A 21,577-nucleotide genomic window follows, 5' to 3' on the forward strand; every position below is an offset into this window, starting at 1 on the left:
TTTTACATTATTATGAATAAAGCTTCGGAAGAGAAACGAAACATTATTCATAAAACGGGGCATTTGGGAGGATCTGGTAGCTTAGAACAAGAGGTCTAGAACAGAAGATTGAGAAAAGTGTCTTGAAGAGAGCGATAACGGTGGAGAAATATGATTAAAACATAGCAAAAGACCAGTATTTGAATAGACGAAAACGGTAGAGCCTATCTTGATATCAATTTATACAAAAAGTTAATAAATTTCTTTAATTTCATTTTCTTCCATATTTTGGGGACGATCAATGAGCTTGAAGTTATTTATAGAGCTCTAAGTAATTTCGAGTTTACGGTAAGAGAAATAGTTATAGAAAGAATGTTAAGATTGAAATTTGCATTTGCGATAATTATTTTCTGTTATAATAACAGATACAGGTAGAAGTGGGCGCGACACCAGAATTTTACCATTGGTCGCACAGGTATAGATAGTCCTGCTGCACTAAGCATTTCCGTCTCAGTTCTGAGGAACAGCACCCGAGGGGTTTCTCCGGAAATTTCTATCTTATCGTTCACACACATTAAAAAGCTATGCAAATTTAATGACCTATTGCATCTGAAGCTTAGCTTTCGCCACGTCTTCGCTATGTCATTCTGAGCATTATTTCCTGCTGTGGCTTCCTGTTCACAGTTTACAGCAAATCAAAGTCTGTTGCTTTGTAACACGCCCTTCTGCCTTGCCTCTTAACTATAGTAATGACTACTGGTAATGACTACTACAACAAACCCCTAATCTCCTCTATGATGACGCAAGTTACGATGACGACACCAGTCATGATCGCAAAATGAAGGGAGTTTCGTTACGAGCTTGAAATGTTCTACTTTAAAGTAGCAGACTATGCTGCAATCGCTGTGCCCTTAGAAGTATACGATTACTTGAGTTTTTTATTATAAAAAAACACACAAGGGCCTAAAGGTAGGAATCTAATGACAGAGAGCCCTCTGCCTAGGCTAGGGATGCCCCCCTAGAGGAATTCCTATGGGATATTTATTGGTATTAATGCTTTAGTACTAATGTTACTAAATTTAAAACAATTAACTGCCACAAACTGAGAGAAAAATAGTTTTTTTCTGCTTATTGCGTGACGCAGGTATATAGCAGACAATCATTGCACAGTTGCCTCATCACAAACTCAGACAATATAGGAAAAATCAGTTTGATTTTCCATCATTTAATGCTGCAACATAAGTTAGGAGTACCAAGACATGGCCCATTTGTCTTTTTAACACTTCTGGTTTTTAAATGGTGAAACCTCGGCATTAGTTCAGGTTTTCACTATTTTACGGTAATATGTTACAGCCAATCAAAGGAAAGCACTCAGCACATTTCTATACTTTGAAATACAATATGGCGTCTGGCATGCATGCTAAGAGTGTATTTAATAACTGAAAGGGGAAAAAGTATGTGTATACTTTTAGTTTATTTCTCATTACTATGTTTTTATTTTATGTATATACATTAAAATTTGTGTATTGATAAAATAGGACTTATGAAATATTTGTTAAAATCTATTCTCAGTAATTTTTTTTTTAATAATTCTCGTTTGTCTACTCTTTTTAACGCAGCTAAATAAAACTACGGAAAGAGATCCTCTTATACTCGTAGGGAAAAATATTCTTCATAACGTAATGTGTATTTCTGTTAATATAAATATATTGTATGCATTTCTATAGGATTTGCACAGATAAGTACACAGTATGCATTTCTATAAGATTAAAAACTCTTATATGATTCCTATTCAACAAAGATTCCAATTAGCAATATATTCATCATTCTTTGATAAGATATTATATTTTCAGGAAAATTCATGTTAAATATCGGAAAAAGTTGCTGATTTAGATAATTTTTCAATGCTTATTTTCGACCGAAATTAAAAATCCTAAATTTAGGGACAAAGTACAAACTAAAAGTTACGCACTTCCACAAGTATTGGTTTCGTGTTTCATAAAATAGAACTGAACTATTTAATTGTGTTGAATCACTTTAGAATTATTTGCCTGAAAATGCTGCCTACGCAGAAAATAGTCTACACTTGTAATATGAACTATTTGACTGTAACTGAACTATTTCATCAAACGCCATCTAGTGGCAGAGAGAACAACTTCCAGTCAGTCGACTTCCAGCTGCAATGAGGATGAGTTCAACATTGTTAATATCTCCGTAATTTTAACGTTATAATTAAATGTTCATTCTAAATGTTATGTGTTCCGTTTTAACATACTTTTTGTTCTGATGTGTATTTTCTTTGCAACTGTTCTGTGCTTCGTTAATAAATACTTTTAGAGCTAGCCGGCGTTTGTGTATGTAGAAGAATGGTTAGGTATTTATGTTAAATAAGTGGAACTATGGAAACTTCAGTCAAATAGCTCGTCATTTGACGACAATCTGGAGAGAACTAATAAGATTTTCCCTAATTTAATTATTTACGTAAAACAGATCTAGTTATTAAATTTATAACACTGTTCTCATAAAATTACTGATTACGAGTATCTCTGATAATTTTATCCGTAAAAGTGCAGAACCTTTCGCAGTTAACATATAGCAGAATTCATATCCAGCGAACGAACAGTAAAATCGCTGATCACCGGTAATTCGACCCGGTTTTAAATTCTTGAAAATGAGCTGAAATGTTTTGTTATTTTCTCTATATATGACGTAAATAGGAGCCGGTTTCGCTAAAAGGAATTCCACGAATGTATTCCTTCCCTTAGGCCAATAGTCTTCATGTGCTTTGCTATAATCCCAACAATTTAATCTTAATAATCTAATATAAAAGGTTAAATTTTGCATTTACATAATCATCTTATCATTATGGGTAAAATTATTCTCATAAAAGTTTTTACCCTGTTTTACGAAATGTTATGATTATAAATAGATGCTTAAGACCAATACTACAAAAAATCTGAAAGCTCTCAGATTTTACATTACGCCCAAAAGAGCGTTTTCTAACGTTTTGTGTGTGACCTTTATTTATTAAATATCATGTTCTTCTCACTTAAACCATAAAATTCAATTCAACAACACTATCGCAAAATAATTTTAAAATGAGTATATCTTTCGAATTTCCGATACACAGTCTCACGCGCTGGAGATAAAAATGTCTTTTTTTTTTTAGTACAGTGTTGCAATTGCTCGCTTTGAAATAGTCGAGTTTGTTAATCAAAAATTTGTTGAAGTATTACAAAATATGAAATCGATAATAAAACAAATTTTAAATTCAAATTAAGGCTTCCACATGCTCATATTCTATTTAAGATTACATTATTCAAATGCTAATGGCTCTAGGTACCGTTGTTTAATAACAATGCGAGAACCATATATGCATTTATGCAGATTCATCGTTATTTAATTTCTTTAAATATACTGCGGGTATCTAATATTTGGTGGCAACACTGAAAAGTGATTCGCCATTTATAGTTTTCAACGCAAATTTCCAAAACGAAATTAATAGCCCTTCTGGGCTAACGCCTTTTGGGCTAAAAAATAAAGTTCTTAAACATATTTTCCAAATAATTTGTATGTAAAAAAACTTGAATAATTTGATAAAGAAGGATGGAATAGTATACAAGTGCAGCAGCCATGCATTTCGTTCTTTTCGACCGATCGTAAAAGGTCAGTTAGTTTAAATATTTAATATCCCAAACTTATGAGCAATTATTGATCTTCAGTGCCGGAGAATAACTGGATCAATCAAACGCGGAAATGCTGGGTCATTTGCTTAATAAAGGAGTGAATTTACAATGGGCCGAACAACCCTCATTTAATTCAAAGTCGAAATGTCAGGGGACATATTTATGCCAAAATGTTGTCATCCGTAGTTAAGATGCATATCTTGAAAGACTTGTGTCAAAAGCTAAGGGTTATATTAGAGAAGAGAATTTAAATAACTTAATACTGACCTTTGAAACCAAACGAATGTTTTATAAAATGAACAAATAGTGATGCTTAGGTTTTTTATAATTCTTAATTCAAAGTACACAATACGGAAACGAAGAAATGAATTTAACTGAGAGATTTTTAATTCCTGTTAATCGACTAGATGTCTCTAAATGAGTTTTTAATATTCATACCATTGTAAATAAATCAGTTTTGGTGGATTTAGTCTAAAAATCTATTATGTAATCAAACTTTCGTTATCTTCCCAGTTAGTTTAACATTTTATTTAAGTTTCGCTTTAGTACCCACCAAACATTATCATCCGATTTTCAAATGAAACAGAAATGTGTAATGTTAATTTCACAACTAGAAAGAAAAAAAAATGTTTTTTTATGCTTTCGGATTTTTTAACCTTTACGAAATGTTAATACTCATTGGAAGCTTTGTAAATTAACAAATAAATAAATAAAATAAAAAAAAAAATCTGAAAGGTTTCAGATTTTAAATTACGCCCCAAAGCGCTTTTTTTTTAACATTTTGTATGTTACCTTTATTTATTAAATATAGGTCCTTCGCACTTAAACCATAAAATTCAGCTCAAGAGCAATATCGCAGAATAATTTTAAAATGAGAATATCGATAGAATTTCCGATACACAGTCTCGCGAGCTGGAGATAAGTTTTTTTTTCTGTACAAAGCTGACATAGCTCGCTTTGAAATCCTTGAGTTTGTTAATCAAAAATTCATCGATAATAAAACAAATTCCAAATTTGGGCTTCTAGATGCCCATATTCGCAGGACGATTACGCTATTCAAAATTCAATGGCTGTAGGTACCGTTATTTTATTACAGTACAAGAAACATACATACATTTATGCAGCTTTTTCATTATTTAATTTCTTTAAATATAATACAGGCCAATAATATTTTGTGGGAACAATTTGAAAAATGAAACAACGCTTGCTGTGAATCAACGCAAAGTTGCCAAAACGAAAATTAATAGTTCTTCTGGGCAAATTGCCTCTTTGGATTAAGGAAAAAACTTTAGGATTAACAGTGGATCGATTTCTTGATCTGGATATCTTGATATAACGCTTAAAGACTTTTTTATACGAAACTGCTAAAAAGAATCACTTGCTGAATTTAATATTTTAAAATTTAGTACAGGTTTCAAACTCTACTTTTAATTGCTGTAGAATCTGATATATAGTACAACTAGATATGTTCTTTAGTGGGTACTTACGTATTAAAGTAAACACCTTAGTAGAAGTCGCCAAATGTTCTGAATGTGCCAAACTCTGGCAACCACGCGCGTAACCATTCTTCGTCAACTATGTTCATAACAATCCTTCAGTCAAGCAACCCTTAAATTTTCGTATGCGTTCTTTTTGTTGTTGCATTACAAGCTCCAACGGTTTTTTATGAACAAATTACGTTATTTTTTGCCTTAATTTTAAAATAAGAGCTTTTGGAATTTGCCAGCATTGGGAGAAACTGAGGTAAAATTTCTGCTGAAATGCAGAATTTTGTTGGAGATTTTCTAAAGGGAACAACGAGAAAATGCGTTGCGTAGATAGCCGCTTTTGCCGAGGTTTGCACTAAGCCGAGTCTACGCAATTTTCTGATGTTTTTAAGCGAAAACTGATCGCTGTATACTTCGAGAGAAGAACAGCGTAAAACAATTACCTAAAGATTTGAAGAAAAATCTGTTTTATTTTTTCACCTAATCCTGATTTAATAATTAAAATTCGTAGTTTGAATTATTAAAATGTTTTCTTTTCACATGTTGATTGTGTTTACAGGTTTACGATAAACATCGATAGTTTGGGAATCTTTCTAAAAAAAAAAAAAAAAAAGGCACGAAAACCACCATTTGCATCTAATAAATACCTTCTACTTTTTCATCTGTAAAAAATCGCCAAATTGCGCCAAGGTAGTTACGTTAATACGTAAGTACCCTTTTGCCTATTTACTGTTTGTCACTGAAATGTTGTTAACAATTCATAACCGTTCTATACATTTATTTGGTACTTTCTGATCATCCGCACTTTGACGAAAATTTGCCAAAGAAGTGTGGGTGATTTTAGGAACTGGCAAGAAATGTTTGGTTGGTTACCTTTACCCTTCACAATAACAATTCGGTTAATTATAATAATGAGAAAATTTTTATAAGAAACAAGAAATTTTATGAGGAAGAACACAAATCTATCTATATGGCCGATTTACATTTATGTAGCTCGTAAATGCTGTTAAAGGAACTTGGGAACTTTGAAGTTATACTGGTTTTTCATTAGTCTTTGCTCTTGCCAGTTCCTCGATGTATCCGATACTGGGCCTGACGGTTGTGATTCCAGCTGATTCCAGATGACGGCTGATTTTTCTCTCGTAGAGGTCACATCTGAAAGGGGATGCTGTTAAAGCGAAATATCGGCTAAACATAAAGCTCGGGCACTCAAGCACGTGCATACAACGTATAGGCGTAAGTCGATTATTGTGACTTATACACCGAAAAAGCGTACAAACATGGTAATTTTACGAAACGTTAAGCTCCGCTAATGGGAAAATGAGGTTTATTTCACGTATTTGTTTTTTGGGGGAGAGGGGTCTAATTTAGCAGTTCCCAAAACGTTTTTCTCTCGCATACCTCTTATTAAGGTTTTGTAATACAGAGCACTCCTAATCTCCTATTTCAGAACTTAAAAAAAAATAATAAATAAAATCTGAAATCTTTCAAATTTTATATTGCGCCCAAACGGGAGTTTCTTTCATTTAAGGCACATGCACGTTTCGAGAGCATTTGGGCTAACGTCACATTGGACTAAAAATACTAGTTGTAATGAAAGTTTTTCTCCATAAAATGTTCTTAATAAAGTTAACCTTTAACTACTGTGACTCAAATTGTCGCATAACTATTGTGAGCGGTCTCTCAGACCGCTTCTGCTAAAAACAATATAAGATATTTTTTCTAATTTGAATAAATGTTATTTAATTTCATATATTTAACTTTTTCATGAAGATATAAAGCAATTTTTGTACTTAAAACAGTTCATTAAAATAATATATACTATGATAATAATTCCTTCGCTTACATATCTGGATAGAAGAAGTGAATTTTCAAATTCAACGTTTTTATTTTACATTAAAATTTGCGATAAGAATGCTTTAATAAGAATATAGAAAATTAATTTTTCTTTTAAAAATTACAATTCGAGCTGCATTTTATACATATTTTTCTACAGCATTGTAGAGACACACTGGTTCTTTGGATGCTATACGTACAAGCTGTTTTCCTTTTTTTTGCTCGGTGGATAAATATAGCACGTTCTTTTTTTATCTAATTTATCGTCTTCAATCGCAATGTTTCCTTCATCATCATTTATTCCGAATACTCTTCTCATTGTAAGTTTGAGTTCTTTAGGTAAAAATGATGAAGTTATCCTCCATTTTACATGAGACTGCACCAACTGAATTGCTAATGAAATCTTTTCGTTTCATTTTAGGAGCCAATGGGATTAGATTGAAATACTACGAATGCATTTATTGCACAGATATCCAAATTTCTGAAGAATATTGTCATAGGCCAACGTCGGGCTCGACGAGCAGTTGAATAGATTGAACGAAGAATAATATTGTGGCTACGAGTTCGAACACCCTTGTTGGGCTCTTGAATAGACCATTTGAATTCATTTTTTCCAATAAAAACATCTCTAGTAGAAGGAGAACATTGATTTTTATTTTCATCGGCAGATATTTCTGAATTTGTGTCGTGGTCGCTCTCAATAATTTCGTCATGGGAGCTTTCATCAGAGAACTCTAAATTAGACCAATTTCGAACTATTTATTCAATTTGGTCATGGGTAAGATATATAGAACGTTTCCTGCACGCATTTGAAGCCATTTCAAGAATATTTAAAAAAAAAGCGAAATATGTAACAACAACGAAAAGTGAACTTTATCGGCCGAAATTTGAATCGTATCTGCTGTGATCGGTCCCACAGACCGCTGAAGAGGGAAAATTTAAAAAAATAAAAGAAGAAATAGAGCTAGCCAAATGCAACTTGGTATGTTACTTTGGACAACTGGGTTGAGGAAGGTACTAAGAATGGCAATAGCCATTAATTATTCTAAGGGGTGGAAGCATTTAATGGAAAATGTCGCGCGGTCTGAGAGACCGCTCACAGCAGTTAAAGGTTAAGCAAAACATGAAAGCAGTACCTTTAGTGCGAGTAGTAATCACCACCCAAATCTATGATTTTCTGCCAAAGTGTTGGTAGTTTTTCAAAGCCTTCGGGCCAGAAGCTTGATGGCCGCGAATCCAAAAACCGATCAACCTCATTTCAGACGTCCTGTGCAGCAGCAAGATGTAGCTGGCCGGTGTGAAAAAAGGTAGAAGTCCGAAGGAGCGATGTCGGGGGTATATGGTGGGTTGGCAAAAGATCCCATTTGAGTTCGTATAGAGCCCAGCCGGTCAATGCTGACACATGTGGTCTGTGATGGAACGTTACCTTTTTGCGCTGGAGTATACTTCGACATTTTTCCTTGATAGCAGCGTCAACACGTACTAGCATCTCGCTGTACACCTTACTGTCGAGGATTTTACCTTTTTCCAGATACACTTTATGGAAATCCCACCAGATACCACGGAAATCCCACCAGATACAAAGTGTGATCTTTTTGTTAGTCAAACTGCGTTTTGCCACGCTACCGACGGGGGTCACCGGGCGGAGACTAACCCATTTTCGGCTTCTGTTGTTGAAGCAAATCCATATTTCATCACAAGTGACGATCCGATCCAGAATTTTGTTCTTGTGTAGATATTCGAGCAGATTAGTGCAGGTCCGAACACGTCTGTCCTTAATTGTCGAGTCAGCTCATGCGCAACTTGTTAATTACTCTATAACAAGGGTGGCCAAAATTTCAATCTTAAATACCAGATCACTGGACGGTTTTGGTAGCTCATGTAAAAATATTTCCCTTTAAACTAATAATAAAAACCTATGTAACAAATACACTGTTATATAACAATTTTAAATAATAAATAAATCGAGAGTCTCATGCGGAATAACGTAGCTGTTAAATATTGCCTTAAAATATAAAGTATTCAACTGCATCCTGAATTATCAAGAACTGAACTGGAAAACTATTCATTGAGCTGTCTCACGGGAAATTTATCAGAATCAAAAGTGGCTTTTGTCTCCAACAATACCGCTTAAACTGCGGAAATTTGAATTTTTGCCTCAACAGAAAATTATACCTTTGACATTTTCAAAGCGTTCATTATTATAATAGAATATTTAAAGTTTTAGAAAATGAGTTAAAACAGCATCGCATTGTCCTTAATAAATTCATTAAGCCGTCAAAATGCTTAGGCGGTAATTATAAAATAAAATAAAATGTCAGAATACTGCAGGTATTGAATTAGTAGTAATCATATAATAATATCATAAAAATACTGTTATTTATGCTGTATTCTTATGCAGAATATTTTATGGCAGGTTTTCTTAAACGTTTTTCAGTTGCGACCCCTTTTTATCACTGAGATATTTTCGCGACCTCCAGGACCCCATAATATTTAAAAAAAATTTGTGGGACACCATAGGTTTTGCGCAAATCCGACACACGCATGAGTGAAACTGTCATTTTTTTCATTTGTACTGTATACTATTGCACTTTTAGGCCACTTAACTTTCTAATTTTTCTGCTTCTCGAAATTACTGGAAAGCAATACGTGGGTGGAATTACGGTTACAGCTAACGTAGTGGTCAATTACATTTACTCAATTTCAACACAAATTACCGAGACACCCATTTACTTAATGTTAAATGCACGTTCGTCTGTATTCTTACTTTTCTGTATTCTACTTAAAAAAAAAAAAGTAGAATTATAAATAAAATTGTTTTATTCTTCTGTGTAATGTAGCGCAAGACAAATTTTAAGAGAGAGCTATGCCGGAAAAGTAAGAATACAGAGGCACGTGCATTTATATAATTCTACTAAAATTACCTAAGTACAAGATTCGTAACAATATTTTGATCAAGGACGGTCATAGTGGAAGTCCTCGTAATTTCTTATGGCGGCCGCGGGGTTGCTGTTATTTATAGCTTGCAGTTAGTCAATATTTGGATGTTTTTAGCAGAGGCTCTGCTTATGGCGACATCTATGAGTCAAATCAGAAGCGAGATGCGAAAGATTGTGTTGGAGTTTTAGGGACAGAACTTGAGTCCATTTCATGGGAGTAAAATAATCTACCTCGACACGAAAGGGCTCTTCGATGACGAATTCAAATAATTCAGTTTCTCCAAGGGTTAAAAAATTAAACGATGTTGATTTCAATGGACAACTAGCGGTTGATGAATATTAAAAGAGATCGAATTATTCCTGCAAACTAAAAGCATGCACTTTGGTTCCAGTTTCATTCTTTTGATTTATTAAGCTTTAGGAAAGCCTGAAAAGTAAAATATTCTTGATAAGAGTAAACATTCGACATGTAAATATAAAATTAGTAAAATGTTATGCTGCGGATACAGTGGAACCATTATACAAACAAATTACGTAATTTAAGCAGTTCTGAAGGGATTATTTATGACAGTCTTCACACAAGCATCACTGTTTGATTTTTTAAAATTCATCAACAATTATTTACTCATATTTATGCCCGTCATGAAATTTATGAAATTTGTTTTCATACTAAAATACGAAACTATCCTTTAGGAAATTAAGAAGTCACATTTCGTGCGATCAATATTTCTTTCAGTATTTTGACACGTCTTTTAATCTTTTCTACCTGTCTCTTACTCTTTGACGTGGAAACTTTTTTTTCAGAGTTTTGCTTTCGGCGTTTCAGTTTCATTACTTTAAACGTTCATGGCTTCAGAAGCTTTTTTTAAAAAAATCGAAGTATATTTTGTGGTTTCATTTTCATCACGCGGATGCTACGTAAGTTTTATCCAACCCGAGAAGTTTATAAATTAAGGAATAAAAAAAGATAATGTCACTAAACGAAGAAATTCTTGACATAGATGACATATTCAATACTCAAGTTTTTAAACGTAGAATTTTAAAATTGCTTCGAGTGAAAGCGGAGATCATAAATAAAGGATGGGTCTCTGAAACGAGAAGTTTATGTATTGCGAAAAATGTGTTTTTATTTTAAAGTAACGCCAGATCTCAAATTTTGCTGTCGCATTTTATTACAGATTTTATGCAGTTTATTAACAAATGTCTGATTGAGATTTGTAAAATTTCCAAGTTATATATCACACGTGTTCTTGATATTCAAATAGCGAGATGAAATAGCTTAATATATTTTTAAAATTCGTACGTATTGATGTTTCTGTAACTCTTCTCGTAGCAGATATGAATTCCAATTTCGAAATGGCGAGTTTATAGCAAAAAGCATTTCGTATTTTAGCAGTGTTATTGTTAATGTGAAACGTGTAACTGGAACGCAGTGCGATGTAGATCCACCAAGCTATTAGACACCAAGCTTCTGCGATGATTTCCTGTATTTGGGATAGAGAGTATTTACTTGACAACGGAGAAAGTCATAGAAATCAACAAATCGTGCTAGCCACGGGCCTCATATTCAACAGACTTCTATTTGAAAGATTTTGCAATGATTAGTGCAACCGAATCCTACCGTTTGCAAGATGTCGTAACATTTAGAGACATACTATTGTATCAAATGATGCGAATTTTATAATCACGTGTAAGAATCACTACAAAACGATGGTTTACTTTGCCGATGGTTTACTATTCAGTGACACTTCATGTGTGCAAAATGTTAAATCGTCAGAATGTCCGGAAGGAGAGTTTAGAAAATTATTATATTGCTGTAGAACAGAAATGAAATTCTTTAAAATGTATTCTGCAATATTTCTCAGTATGTGGGCTTTTCTTATCTACGAAAACAGTCACTTTAACGCATTACAAGTGTGGTTATTTCCTGAAATGAGGAAGTATCCAGTAATACGTATTAAACAGTAATTTCAAAATCAGGGTTACATATTTCTCTAATGTTATCAGAACATAATTATGCATATAATTGTATAATTCAGTTAGCTGAACTCTTAACAGAGTTCAGATGGAGAGTGCGCTGAGAACTAGTCGCTGATTTTACCGAAAGATGGCGTTACGAGTCCATCTATTCAATCACTTAACGCTTGGTATCTGTATCCGTATACTTTTCCCATTTACTGCTATACGGCCTTAAAAAAGGCCTTTACCAATACAAATAATCATTCCTCTAAGGAGTGTTCCTGAAAGAGTTCGTATCCATATAAAGTATGGAAATTACACTAGTGCATCCATGAAGTGCGCTGTGCTGTTGAATATTAGAAATATCCAATGGAACCAGCGAGTTTCCACTTTTTAAGTTCTGTAATTCGATTTAGGCTTTTGCCTGCCTTATTATATATATATATATATATATAAAAGAATAAATAGTAAAATTAAACTTAAATAATTCTCTTGCGCCATTGCTGCAAGGAATGAAATTTGAATTTAACAAACATTCTTTATTAGTAGCTTATTATATAAGATGAAGTATATGTAAATTAAAATTATAATTTATTCAAGCAATAACCTCTTCATTCCTACTTTCTATTCTAAAAATAGTAATGCTATTGTCTGATCTGCGACATTTCCAGTTCAGTCCACAGCATTTGACTTGCATAACGCTGATGGCGTCGCTAATTTGAAACTTAACTAAAACTTTCTCTTAATAAAGCTGGCATATAGGAATAACTGTACACTTTTTCTTCTACCTGTGTTTTTGTTCAAACACTGCCTTCCTGCTCTCTTCCGTTCACAACAGTACGAAAAATGTAAACATTCTTGAATAGGCACGATTAGAGTGTCAAGTGAATTGTGGCTTCAATCGTCTATTGTAATAAAGATGAATATTTAATATGTCTCGACTGTCAATTTTGCTTTTGCTTAACAGATCCAACATTCTATGTTCTATGCCATCAATAATGCAAAGTCTTTTTCATTACACACACACATATGTTATATAATTATTTAAGTTTCAGTTAAAAGAAGATGAAAAATCCTGCATACCATGCCTTTCATTCTTTGATTCTCGCTTCGTTCCGATTTCAATGACTTTCGCAACACAGTAAAGATGAAGGTCTCCTAACTTCCTCTTTTTCAGAGGGTTCTTCTTTTTTATGGTTTTTATCATTTGAAAACAGGTTTAATAGTGGATAAAATGTAGTAATAGTCTTAAGAATACTACACAATAAATTGCAATAATAGTCATTTAACAGTTAAATTCATAAAATAACTATTTAGTGTATGTTCATCTCTTTGCACAAGGACACATAAATAAAACTCCACACTCGACAATTAAAAAAATTAAAATCTCCATTACAGACACACACACCAGGCGAAGGACCTCCGACCCAGGTTCTCATTATACGGAACCCATACAGAGTTTGGAATATCCGTCGTCCGTGGAACCTCGTTCTCGCGGGCGCGACCCAGTCCCCGCCCGGCTTTTACAAAGCATTGGACAGAACTAAAACGTTGCAAATTGAAAAACTCTGTCACCTTGCCTCCGGGCACCACTCCTTCGGCAAAATTTCATTGTTAGTCGGTGTTCTGTCCACTTTGTCAGTCCCCGCCACGAGAACTAAATGGGGTGAAACCTCCGCGGACTTAGTCGACGATCTTTAATATAGCTTCACCACAGCCAGAGGAACAGACACGACAGTAGACTGCCTAGGTACAGATCCTAACCAGTACATCGCAGGCGTTCGCCTGAGAATCTCCATTACAGCAACACATGTTTTGAACACACACACACACACACTGAACACAAAACAAAAAAGGAGATACAGAGTCTTATCTCGGCGTGCCGCAACACAGCGGATGCCGTAACACACTGGGCCCCCATGCATGACCTTGTCATCAGCTCAAATGAAACTCAAACAGAACTAGTTGTAAATATAAAACATAAATGTATGAAATCATACCAATCGACCATCCACTAAAAGTCAGACCAGTTTCTGGACTGGTCTCTTCATTTCACATGAAAGAATTTTTAAGTTCACTGCTCTTACTTTGTTGTCGGCTGCTATACAAGTGGAACTGCTTGCTGTTTTTCACATAAGTGGCAGCAAATTTCCATCCTTGATTAGCACTAAATCATTCAGACGTAAATCGTCACTGAGGATTTTCCACGTGTCGAGTAAGGCGACTAGCCTTTTGAGGTTAACTGAGTCGAGTAGTCGTTTGACGACGACTGAAAAAATCTCTGCATCTCATTTCCATCAATCACGGATAAGAATTTACTCAATTGTAAAAGTAGGTCCAGGAACACTTTTTAGAAACACTCGAACCGATAATAAAGTTACTCGGTAAAATAACAGAAAAATCATTTGGGTCCACAGAAGCAGCTAATAAAGAACGGGACTTTAATACTGTTTAAGTCTCCACCAGGCACGTAGAAAGCATTTCTTGCAAAGAATATGCGATTCTATAACACGTTTCATGTGAAACTTCAAGGATTTAATGGCTGCCTGCTATAGCCCTCTAAACTGAGGAATTGATAGAACATTTGTATCAATTTAACGCTTTTTATTTAAAGTAAGTACCAGTTGTATATGTCGTACAGGCTATTAAATAATTCTTCTCATCGATAAAATTCGTTTCACAATCCCTGGATATTTTAGCTAACTTCTTTCGTCGACCGATGAAGTGCTGCAATACATTCCTGAATACTAAGATCTATGATAAGCTCTAAATGGACGGTTTTCGTTGTGAAGCACAAAAACACATACATTTTGTGTGGTTTAACGCCTCTGCTACGTGCTGATCAAAAATGCTCCGACAAAATCAGTAAAAAGAAATTGCTTTACTGGGATACACTCTCGCAGAAGGTAAGTCTGCCATCATTTGTTTGGAAAATTCAGAGCAAAAATCTGGCATAGAAAACGCATTTTCTCACTTATCTGCACATTTTAGTTTTTGCTCCTCTAATCCAAAATTTTTATTTCATCGCTGAGTTAACTATTTGTACTTATTCGTGCATGCCATTAAGATGATAAAATTTCACTCACAATTTTGTGCTTAGGTAATATTATCTGATATATATTTTTAAAACGGCCTCCTCCACTTAGTAATCTACTGTTGTCCAAGAACCGATTAAAAGAAAATAAAAGATTCTTCTTTAACACTTTCACCTTTCCTAAAATAGCTACACTATCTGGACGAATGTATTCGTACACCCCTAAAGAAGTGGATCTGGCAGGTGACGTTGATTTGATGCGTAACAGAAAAAGGTCATATTTATGCGTTTGTGAGACAATAACTATGCCAAAGGAGCTTAGTGATCATTCTGCGTCACATGCTCTGTTATGCTAGTCCAGTTTCGGCATGTGTCTGCAAATCGAACCGCAAACGCCTGCAGACTGCTCATATTGTGTTCTACATTAGATTACAAATTCCGAATAACAGAATACATGCGGAACTAAGGGTAGTTCAATTAAGAACGAATTATTATAATCTGACTAGGAAGTTTCCTGAAAGACAGCAGCAAATTAACAAACCTGTCATAAAAATTGTAAATAATGATTACGACGACCTAAACAATATAAATAGGCGACTATCCTAAACGCCTGGATTATGTAATTATTCATGTCTTTTGCATCTACATAATTATTGTATTTGTGTAAATTGTTTCTATAGTATGTCATTTTATTATATATTTACTATACTGCATTTACTATAGTGTAATTGTATATTACCTATACCCAAACAGATTCGAACTGACCTTTTGATTTGCACCTTACCATAACTTACTTTCATTACAGCTCCGTTCTAGTTAGTTCACCAGCCCGACTGCTTTGTGCCTTTCTCCTTTCGTGAAATCTAACTTTATTAAGTTTTATTATTTGAATTAAATATTTTTGGTCAATTTTGTGCATGTATTATTAATTCTATCCAACTATAAATTCACCTTGAAAAAGTAAATGGTGCCTGCCGTAGAACAGATAGTTTAGAATGTGCTCTTACGGATAAAAAGGTTGGGGACCCCTGCGGTAATGCCTTGGCGCCATTTTAAAAATTATTGCTAGTACCAAAATGTTTAGTGCTCATCATGAATGCCGCGTTTATAGCTCATCATAATGTCGCCAAAAATCGCCAAATTCCGTGTGTACCGTATACTAGGATTAAACCCTAATTCCGCCTCTGACTGAAAGAGTTTTAGTTCCTCTTAACTCTAATTTCGTTTTCTGATTTTTGTCGCTCAGTTTGTATTTTCGTTTCCTCTAGAACATTATCAATAATGTTTTGCATAAATTCAGCGTCATCTGCATCTGAATTTTCGGCTAATCTTTGGAATATGGTAACAGGTAGTTTGGCGACATTTTGGTAAGGCGATAAAGGTTACTAGCTAGGACTTTAGCAGTGTACATAGATAAAGTCAAGAGTGTGCGCAATGCCATTTTTGTGCAATTCCGGGATGTTTTTTTAAGTGAAAATAAGTCGACGTGTACATGGATGATACCGTGTATGTGCATGATTAAGCATTTTTGTTCCATAAAAGTTCTAGTATAAGCGTAATTCGGCTAAAAAAAAAAAAAAAAAAATCATGCCTTTACTTCGTGAAAACAAAATGGCGTCCAAAACAAAACTAGCAGATTGCTGTAGCAGGGTTGGTTGCCAAATTTTCGCCAAAAAATCGCCAAGTTACCATAATCCAAAGATTAATCGAATTTTCTGTTAAAATTTTCAAAATAACTAGCTTTGCTCCACTTCGAATTATGAATTCTAACCCCTTCGCCATGAGAGTTAACTCATCTTTTTTAATGACTTAAGAGACTGAAGGCTCATTTTAATTAAAAAAATAACAACTCTGAACCAGCAATTAAAACACAATGCGTATAATAAAAATCACGCCAGACTCAACACGGACACCGACTCAAACTATCAAATAAGAACACTTCAACGTACAGCACTAATAAATAGTATTTATTAGTAGTATAAATTTAGCACTATGATTTATTAAAAAAAAACCCCAAATTAAAAAAAAAATTGAGCCATCAGTTTTCACTTTCAATTTCTAAGTAACACCCCCTATTATATTTTTTTTTTTACACAAAATTTGACAATATGCATGATTATCGTATTCCACCCCGAACAGCAGAAAAATATGCGCGCGGAATCCCACTTCTGAGACGAGAAAAATATATTCACTTCTTGTACACGGAGATAGAAAACTAACTTGCACAGTCCACAAGTAGAAAAAAGTCAAGAGCACCATTACAGATAAACAAGTTCCGCTGATCTTTGAGTTTAGCTGGCTCTGTTTCGGCTCGATGAAGTAGAGTGCTCATAATGGCGGTGAAGGTAGAAATTACCGAACAGTAGAACTAAAAATCGAGATGTGAAAAAAAGGCCAATACATGACTGTCCACAACGTGGAAAAGTCACGCACACACATTGAATGCAAAACAAAAAAGGAGACATAGCGCCCGGGCGAGTCGCAACACAGTGGATGTCCTAACAACGGCCTTTCAATATCATGAAAACGAAAATACCTAAAAATATGCAATTTTATTCGAACGGAATGCGGAGGAATCTAATAAGCAGAGTCGCAAGTGCAATTACTAAGCTAGCTTGAAATAGTGTTATCATAAATGTGCGAGTTTAAATAAACAAGCGATGCTCAGACCAAGCTCAGACTTTCAAAGTCTGCTGTTGCCACAGTATATTGCATATTGGAATAGTGTTATCATAAATGTGCGAGTTTAAATAAACAAGCAATGGTCAGACCAAAGCTCAGACTTTCAAAGTCTTCTGTTGCCACAGTATATTGCATATTCCTTCACAAACCCGTAAAAGATAAGCAGAATGGGAACTGCAACCCAAAGGGGAGATATCCTTCCCCAGCTAGGAGGAATAGAAGCTAAAACCGATTAGGTATTTACTACGCCGTAGCGTTGGCGCGTTGACGTCTATGCAGTAAATTAACGGGTTAACTCCTAAATCGTTCAAACTGCAGTAGAAGTTCTCTTTTCATTCAGTTGTGTATCAGAAGAGTATGGCGTGCGAGAATTTATGTTTCAAATGGACTGTCAACCTTTATGAATGGTCTCAGTTCGTAAATCCAGGATGTTCTGCAGAAATTAGAAGTCCGAGTTATTCTTGTAACTGTAGTTCTTCAAAATGGTATTTACATTTCTCTGCTTATGACAGCGAGAGAATTTTAAACCTTTATAGGGTAGCGTCGGATGAAAAACTTGAAGTCAAGGGAAAGGTTAACTACGTTGCAATTCCTGGTAGACTTCTCAGTCATAATTTGGATTGTGTTATGCATAGTGGTACGGAATACGTAAATATATTTAATACAAACAATAATTTTTTACTGAAACACGAAGTAACGTTGATGTGTGATATATATGTTAGAAAATTAGTGGAAACTTGTGAAAAATCGGTTCAGACTCTCATTAAATTTCCGAAGGATGAAAAATCTATTCAAATACCCACGACGTCCACTAAGCTAAAGCGTGATATGCGTGACCTATGTCAGAAATGCCACCAATCTGACTTTGTTCTTGTCAGCGGAGATGTAGAAATTCCTGTTCACAAATGCATTCTTTTTGCCAGATCTCCAGTGTTTGCTCAAATGTTTCAGCATGCCATGACTGAAAATACTGAGAACAGAATGGTCATCACTGATGTCCAACACGATGTATTGGAGGAGGTGGTGCAATTTATGTACTGTGGTGAGATAAGTCCTGGCGCTTATGCGATGGCTTCTGACCTGTATTATACGGCCGACAAGTACTCCATTTGGGATCTTAAAGATATATGTCGGGAATATATTATTTCTTCTATCTCCATTTCAACAGTTATTGAGACATTAATTTTAGCCGATAGGCATCAAGATAATGAACTACGTCAACATACCATGAATTTTGTTGCTTCCATGTTTAAGCACATAAAATCTACCGAAGCATGGGTTACCTTTAAGAAAGATAACGTGCGCCTGGCAAATGAAATTATGTCATTTGTGTTAGACCAGATATATTCTGAAGAATCTTAGATCTTCATAATATTTTACAGGTTCGAGTAATCGTAGCATGATCGTCAGTCTTTGTTTCGTGTGAATTTCTGCATTACCATATCACCTAAATTAGTACGTATTAAATTACTTTCTGTTCGAAGGGAAAAATATATTGTTCAACTTTGTAATCTTGTTTACTATTTTCTGTAGGTGATCTCTAAAAGGTGATGGTGGAGTACATTCTATTAATGAAAGTCCTTAACCTTTATTGTTTTGTAATGAAATTGCAGTATTAAATGTAAACAAATGATATCTTGCGAACTAAACCTTATAAACTAAATACTTATCAATTACCAAGATAATTTAGCAACTGCTATTATTCCAATTAATGTTAAAAGGTTAATAAGTAATATTAAAAGGTTTAACTTAAATTTTATTGGAGTTGTTTTGTAGTTTAGTGATTTTAGTATTATACTAGCAAATATGATTAAGAACTAATTCTTAACAAAATTTTATGAATGGGAATTGTGTGAGTCATATAGACGTACTGTAGATCCATATAGTTTTAAAATTTGTAAGAAGTATGTGTATAATGTTTGTAAATAAATTTTTAAGTAATTCAGATTTTGTGATTTGTTAATAAGCTTTTGCAGATAAATTTATAAGTTTAATTAAAGCTTTTTTAAAAATTACATTACTGAATAGGAATTATCATCATCTGTTTTCGGAAGTTTGCTAAATAATTTCAGTATCGACGTAGTTAATATTGCATATATATAACAGCAAAATGCGCGTACAAAAAATTTGAAATTCACTAGTTTGAGATCTGAAAGAAAATCGTCATGAAACTGTAAAAATTTCAATGTATATTAAAGCTTATACCGGGATTTTATTTGGTTTATGCAAATTACATGATAGTATATGTCTAGACATACTCGGATAGAAGATCCATTATATTAGTCAATTATTGGTTCATCCTAGTGCTGAAAAATATATTAACACTTGGCAAAACTAGTGAATAAGGCTCCGTTATATTCATGATGTTACGAATACTGCTAATGTCTATAAATGGCTCACGGAAGTTTATTTTCTATCTCGAAGGAAAAATAACAACCAAAAAATAATTTGTTAATCTTTAGATTATGGTAACTTGGCGATTTTTTGGTGAAAATTTGGCGACCAACCCTGCTACAGCAACCTGCTAGTTTTGTTTAGACGCCATTTTGTTTTTAGGAAGTAAAGGCAATTTTTTTAATTTTTTGTTTTACTCAACATTTTTTTTTCCAACAATCTGCTAGCCGAATTACGCTTATGCTAGAACTTTTATGGAACAAAAGTGCTTAATCATGACCAAAATTAGGTAGAAATTGGGAGAAAGTGCAGAATCGCAAACTGCTTACCGCGTTTTTAAGAATTACACATACACGGAATCCATGTACACGTCGACCTATTTTCACTTAAAAAAACATCCCAGAATTGTACAAAATGGCATTGCGCACACTCTTGACTTTATCCATGTACACTGCTAAAGTCCTAGCTAGTAGCCTTTATCGCCTTACCAAAATGTCGCCAAACTACCTGTTACCGTATTCCAAAGATTAACCAATAATTTACTTATTCAAATAGTTTGCAATTTGAAATAGTGGAAATTTTATCTTATTATTAAAAATTGTGAAGAATTGTCTATGTGTGTTACTCCCATTATGCCTGCACAACCACTGTCCTCCCTAGAGCATGTGCACGTTGAATCTAGAATTTCGGTTAGAATTTTTATTTATTTTATTGTTTGTGCCAATGTAAAGAATTCTGATTAACAAATCCGGTGCTTTAAAAGGAGTGTGTTGCCTCTATTCGAAATAAAACATTTACTTCTACCGTCCGCCAGTATGTAGGCATTTGGCGAAACGTAAAGATATTTTGCATTCAAATTTAATCTTCTTGTTACTGAGTAACAAACGCAGCCATTTAAACGCAGTAAACTCAGTTTCTAAACTTTTTGATCTAACTGGTTTACAAAAATGCAATTAAGTGATGTTATATTAAATTTATAATTTTAATATAACTTAGTTTTTGTAGTTTACAAAAAACTGTTCTTATGCTTTATGGTACGCGGTTGATACAGTATGCTTTTTTAATTTTTATAGTGTTTTGCATTTTATTGTGATATATTCTTTCTTGATTTTTTACATAATTCTTTGGGAAAGCTTTGTCAAGCTTGTAAGTAAAAAGACCAAAAAAATTACTTCAGAAGTAATATATATATATGATAATTGCTACAGAATGAACATTGTGTATAGTATCATCAAATCCTTCAATAAAGCAAACGTAATATGAAGTAATAAAATTCATATTTGACTTAATATCGGTACCAGGGCCAGCGTTAGGCATTTTGCCATAGTGTGCAAATTCTGCGTGAACTAAATTCTGTTGCCGGGTGCTTTCCTAAATTCTAAAAATTTTGCCGCTCGATGCCTCTCCACATTCTAAAATATTTGCGATACTCTATCACTCGCGTCACCTCTGGCATCGGCTAATAGAATAAGATGCAGTATAATATTGTTTGTATGTACTGAAAAATAGAATACCATGAAAATAATATAAACGTAACTGGAAAGATATGAGGAAAAAAAAGGGTGATCTATACTTTATATT

The 21,577-nt window shown here is 34.0% G+C and overlaps 2 protein-coding genes across 3 annotated transcripts in view; both read left to right on the forward strand.

Moving 5' to 3' along the window:
• The window catches only part of LOC118188533 (uncharacterized), a 166,013-nt gene that overhangs the window by 56,929 nt on the left and 87,507 nt on the right, over positions 1–21,577 (forward strand). The window lies entirely within an intron of this gene.
• On the forward strand, positions 17,960–18,964 carry LOC118188534 (protein roadkill-like). The gene has a single exon (XM_035358989.1). The coding sequence runs from the start codon at positions 17,960–17,962 to the stop codon at positions 18,962–18,964; it is 1,005 nt and encodes a 334-aa protein (XP_035214880.1).

Source organism: Stegodyphus dumicola, chromosome 4 (genome assembly GCF_044657685.1).
Source record: "Stegodyphus dumicola isolate Sdum_Otavi_A_Nest chromosome 4, ASM4465768v1".
Taxonomy (NCBI): Eukaryota; Metazoa; Arthropoda; class Arachnida; order Araneae; family Eresidae; genus Stegodyphus; species Stegodyphus dumicola.

Coding starts and splice junctions, on each gene's coding strand:
- LOC118188534 (XM_035358989.1), top strand. CDS start 17,960: ATGGCGTGCGAGAATTTATGTTTCAAATGGACTGTCAACCTTTATGAA.